The following is a 5633-nucleotide window of genomic DNA, read 5'->3' as shown; positions in this document are numbered from 1 at the left end:
TAATATTTTGTAGGTAGGTACTTCTATGCTCAAAAAAGGATACTGATGGATATCGATCAGCAAATTAAATAAAGAAAGTGATAATGAATTACACAAGTAATTAAGTGTTGAAATACAAGGGTACTAGCTCTCTGGATCTTATCAGATTCGCCCGTTGTAAGACACCTTTTTTTGTTCATTGCTATTTGTATGTAATGATCATGTGGACTTCTTCACAATCAAAGTCAAACAAAACACCAATTTTCTTTAATGGAGTGATTTGATTGAATTTAGCTCACAGTTAAATAACAGAGCAAGAGTTCAGAATATATTACTATGCAGATTATAAACAGATGTACCGTAATATATATGCTACAAATTCATATCTAAAGTAAAATAGTAAAGAGTAGCTGCTTCAAGAGAAAGACTAACTAAATTTAGCTGCTTCAATGTTTCCGGTCTTTGTTTTGGGAACTTTATTCTTAGATGATACAGAAACGGAACATCCTCGATCAATATATTATAACGAAAATTGAGACGCATAGTTGGAATAGAAAATAACATCGAAGACGAGGATGATACTTTGATGTACAGCCCCTACCTACGTTTTGAGCTGAATTTTAATGAAACAATCAATAAGAAATGTTTGAAAATAAGAGAGAGAACTCTATAAAGGATAAAAGGAAAATTCTTGATTGAGCTGAATTAATGAAAATGTAAGAAGAAAAAAATCCACGTACACATGGAGCAGGAGTACTGAAGGAGTGTGTTTGGATTTAGCTCAGATACTCACTTCCCATCTGTCTATACTGCTTTCACCTCGACTTAAAAGGACAATCGTCATCGTCTGATACTATGTTGGCCCCATCGAAAGCATGTACATTAGAACCATTGGAAACATCGGCCGCTCAAAGACGGCATATGTTTAATTAATCATTACCTATATATACATCTTCTCCTTACAATTGCAAACATTCAGTAGCACAGGAATTTGTCCATCCTCTCTCGCGATCGCTTTGACTAACACCAGCAAGCAGCCTAAAGTTTTATCATTTTGGCATAAATTAGGAACAATGAACTCTGCAAAGTCATTCCTTACAAAAATGATCCCACTACTCCAGAAGATTGGGCACATTGCTGGCCCTGACCAAGAAGCAATTGTTGAAGTAGCTAAGCACCACAACTTAGATTCTGCAAAGATAATTGTGGTATTTTGCTCGGCATCAGCCATTGATATAGCTCTCATATCTGCCCAGCTTCTCTCCCCGCTCCCTATGGTCTTTTACTTTCTCGCGCTTGCAATCTTATTTGCATTTACTTCTGTTTTCATAAGCATATTCATTCATTCCAGCTGTCCAGAAATAGCTCAGGTGCTCCAGCAATGTGGTGTCTTCTTCGGAGTGACTGCGGTCTTCATATCTATTTCAGTCCCATTTCCTGTCTGGTTCAAATGTACTACCTGCTTCATCTATGCACTGTCCTGGCTTGTAATAATATTTTGTAACTACTTCTATGCTTAAAGAAGACGAAAAATAATAATAAAAACCAAAGCAGAGCAAATAAAGAAGAAAGTAATGACGAATTATGAGAATAAGTGTATAGTACAATAATGTTAGCTCTGTGGATTCTCCTCAGAACCTCAAATCCTTTGTAACACTCCCTTTTGTTGATTGCCATTTCTACTGATGTGAACTTTTCTACTTACTATTGTCAGACGAAGACCAATTTTCTATGTGATTCATTTATTTTAAGTCACAGTTAAACACAGAGACAAGTGATCAGAACTAAGCAGTAACAAAAAGTGTAGTGGCTTCTATTTCAAATCGGAAATAGTTTTCACTTACATGATGTACATATATATGTAAAGAGATGTTAGAAAGCTGCAGGCTGCAGCAATCAGTTCGAATGCTCTGATACCTTTGATATGATCTGCCCTAAGAACTTCTGAACTCCTTGTTGATTTACCAATAATCTCCACAAGAACAGAGGCCATCTTTGAAATGATGGAAGCGCTTGTTGTCTCTCACAATTATCTCCGTTTCAACAGCCTTTGATATCAACTTAGCAGCATTGTGACAATCAATGCAGATGCGCAGATTTTTACAGACTCTCAGTGTAGCACCTTTATTCATCTTTAACAATCCAAATGAAATTGCAAGCTTTTCACTATGCCCCCTCAATATTTCAATCTTCTCTGTATAGTCCAGTTCATGAAGCACAGAATCTGTGTTGGGTGTATATCCGAGTTTACTTATTCTTTCCTCTACTTTTGTCCACATCTTCCTAATCTCCGCCGACTCTGGCAGAGAATTGTCACCAGCAACAAAGTTATACACTTGCCCTCCAATTTCAATCCAACTGCGGCCAGCTTCTTTCTGAAGGCCAATCTCCTTCATCCTTTGCCGGACCCATCTCACATCATCCCAATTCCCTGATGCAGCATATAAGTTCGACAGTAGGACATAATTCTCTGCCTTTCCGGGCTCCAATTCTAGTAATTTTTCAGCAATTTTCTGTCCTATTCCCAAATCATTATAATTCCTACAGGAACTAAGCAATGAACTCCAAATTCTAGTATCTGGTTCTTCAGGCATGCTATCTATCAGGTTTAAAGCTTCCTCCAATTGACCAGCCCTACCCAGCATGTCTACTACACATGCATAATGCTCTAACTTCGGCTCTATTCCATATAATCTTTGCATCTCTTTGAAATATTTTAGCCCATTTTTAACAAGCCCAGCATGGTTACATGCAGTTAGAATTCCAAGAAATGTAAAGACATCAGGCTTATGCCCCAAACTTATCATTTCTCCAAATAGCTCTAAAGCCTTGTTTCCATGTCCATGAATTCCATACCCTGCAATTATAACATTCCATGATGCCACATCTTTCTTTGTTAAACTGTCAAATGCCCTGTAAGATTGTTCTATGCAGCCACTTTTTGCATACATATCTATGAGAGAACAACCAACAAACAGGTCTTCTGTTAGGCGTGCTTTCAAAGCAAAACAATGCAGTTCTTTCCCTAGACGCAGAGCTGACAGTTGTGAACAAGCCCCCAGTGCACTCATTGTGGCTATTTCACCAGGTAGGATTCCATTAGACAGCATTAGTCGAAAGAGATCGAGGGCTTCATCAGGAAGTCCAATCTGAGAGTAACCAGAGATTATTGCATTCCATGACACTGGAATTTTATCTTCCATCCTATCAAATAATGCTCTTGCCTTCGATAGTTTACCACATTGGATGTAAAAGGATAGTAATGAAATACCAATAAATGAATCCAACTCTAACCCATTACGTAGCACAAACCCATGAATCTCTTTACCATATTGAAGAAATTTGAGGTGGGCACAAGCTAAAAGGAGGCTACCGATGCTAAACTTGTCAGGATCCAAACCTGATTGTTTCATTTGAAGGTACAAATCTAAAGCCTTTTGTGGATCTCCATTCTGGGCATGGCCACCAATAACTGCATTCCAGGAGCTCACTGTCTTCGTCTCAATACCATAAAACACCTGCTCAGCAGAACTCAGCGACCCACACTTCGCATAGGCTGCAACAAAAGCATTGGCTACCAGCTCATCATCTTGAAACCCATGACTGAATGAGTAACCATGAAGCTCTTTCAAGCTCAAAAGTTCCGACTCCTCTAAAAAAACCGGTAACACATTTAAGACGGTGACCTCATTCACCTTCTCCTTCATCTGCATTTTTCGCAAAAGATCAAATGCTCCACTAACATCCCCTTGTCTAGAATAACCTCCTACGAAAGCATTCCAAGACACCACATTCTTCCTCTCATTTCTCTCAAACGAAACTCGAGCTTCCGTCAAGTACCCACATTTCAAATACATGCCCATCAAGGCATTACTCAACATCAACTCCTTATCCAGCCCCAACTTCACCGCCAAACCATGAATCTCCATCCCCATTCTAACATCCCCTTTCCCAGCACAAACAGGTAATATAGTCACCAACGTCGCCTCATCCGGAACAAACCCTTCCTCACCCTCCAAAAACCTCACCAACAACCTACAACTCTCTTCACACATCCCATTCTCCGAAAACACCCCAATCATCGAATTCCAAGACACCAAGTTCCTCGCACTCATTTTCTCAAACACCTTAACTGAATCCCCAACAAACCCAAATTTGCCGTACACCGCAATCAATGCATTCCCCACAAACACATCCGAAACCAAACCCATCTTCACAACCATCCCATGAACCCCCTGCCCCAAACCCACATCCAAAAGCCCACCACAGGCCTTGATCACACAAGGCATTGTGAAATTATCGGGTTTAAACTCCGCGGCGCTTATCAACTTAATAAAGGCACCAATTGCTTCCTCATAAAGCTCGTTTCTTGAGTACCCACTAACCAGAGCATTCCACTGGAACAAGTTCCTCCTCTGTAACCCTTCGAAAACGAGGCGGGAATCGGAAGGAGAGTTGCACATTGAGTACATGGTGATGATGCGGGTGTTGAGGACGAAGTCGTGGGTGAAGTGGGTGGATTGGGAGACGAGGTGGTGGAGTTTGCGGCCGGTTTCGATGTCCTTGTGGCGGCCACAGGCCTGGAGGAGGGCGCCGATGGCGTCTTTGAGGTGCTGTGAGGTGGGGAAGGCATTGGTTTGGAGGAGGGTGAGGGCGGCGGAGAGGTTGCCGGAGTTGCAGAGGTGGTTGAGGTCTTGGAGTGAGTTGGTTTTGGTTGGAGGGAGAGAGGTGGTTTGAGCGGGAGAGAAAGAAAGTGAAGATTTTGGTGTGAAAATGGAGTGTTTGGGGTTTGGTTTGGGAAGCAGGGGATGATGATGATGATATGAGAATGGGAGTGGTGGTGGTGCCACAGAGGCCATTCTTTTGATCTTTTTGAGAAGCTGAAGTAAAGTTGCAGGAGTGTCACCCACACGATCCATATGGACTTGTGGAGGGAAAGATGAGGAGTGGGCTGGGCCAATATGAGTTTGCACTTAGTTTTGGGCTAGGAATTGACCCGTTCAATTTAGCGAGCGAAACCATTTTTAATTATTTTAGTCAAATTTTAATTAAAATAGCTAAAAAACTATATTTGACTATTTTTAAAATGTGTATGCGTCACTTTTTTGTTTTTTTTTTTGTTTTTTAGAGAAAATATCAACTCATTTCATTGATTAATGAAATTACATATAACGACTCTCATTCGAAATTACATGTTTGGTCCGTCGCAAAAAACCTCCGCCTCCATTTCATGGGTGGAAACAAATCGCAGTTGGTGACCAGCCGTCCCGCCTATATACCCTGCGGTGGATTAGCTCTTATTGGGAAGTGGGAAGACAGGGGAGCACAGCGGGAAGAGAATGAAGAAATTAGTAGAAGACCATCACGTGCAGGGTTATAAAGGGAAAATAAATTGTAAGGATTTTTTTTTTTTTTTTTTTTTGAATAAAGGGGAGTAAAACAAGGAAGCAACCACAAGTAAACTTCTGACCTGATACTGATTTAGCTCAAGGGACACTTCCTGCGAGTCTGAAGCTAACATATACTGATTATGATATTAGGATCCAAAATGTGAAAGAGCACCCTTCTCGACTGTATCATGGAATCCCCTATAGAAACTGTATTGGGAATGGGACCGTTCATTTTCTATTTCTGTTATTGTAGCGTGTAGACTT

The 5633-nt window shown here is 40.6% G+C and overlaps 1 protein-coding gene across 1 annotated transcript; it reads right to left on the bottom strand.

Moving 5' to 3' along the window:
* Positions 1–1766: 1766 nt before the first annotated feature.
* LOC133707011 (pentatricopeptide repeat-containing protein At1g18485) lies at positions 1767–4856 on the bottom strand. The gene has a single exon (XM_062132557.1). The coding sequence runs from the start codon at positions 4836–4838 to the stop codon at positions 1941–1943; it is 2898 nt and encodes a 965-aa protein (XP_061988541.1). The 5' UTR covers positions 4839–4856; the 3' UTR covers positions 1767–1940.
* Between the last annotated feature and the right edge of the window lie 777 nt (positions 4857–5633).

The sequence above is a fragment of the Rosa rugosa genome, chromosome 4 (genome assembly GCF_958449725.1).
Source record: "Rosa rugosa chromosome 4, drRosRugo1.1, whole genome shotgun sequence".
Lineage (NCBI taxonomy): Eukaryota > Viridiplantae > Streptophyta > Magnoliopsida > Rosales > Rosaceae > Rosa > Rosa rugosa.
The sequence above is the reverse complement of the archived record's forward strand: the minus strand, read 5'-3'. Positions and strand labels throughout refer to the sequence as shown.

Excerpts from the sequence above, each read along its gene's own strand:
- LOC133707011 (XM_062132557.1), bottom strand. The coding sequence starts at position 4,838 with ATGGCCTCTGTGGCACCACCACCACTCCCATTCTCATATCATCATCAT.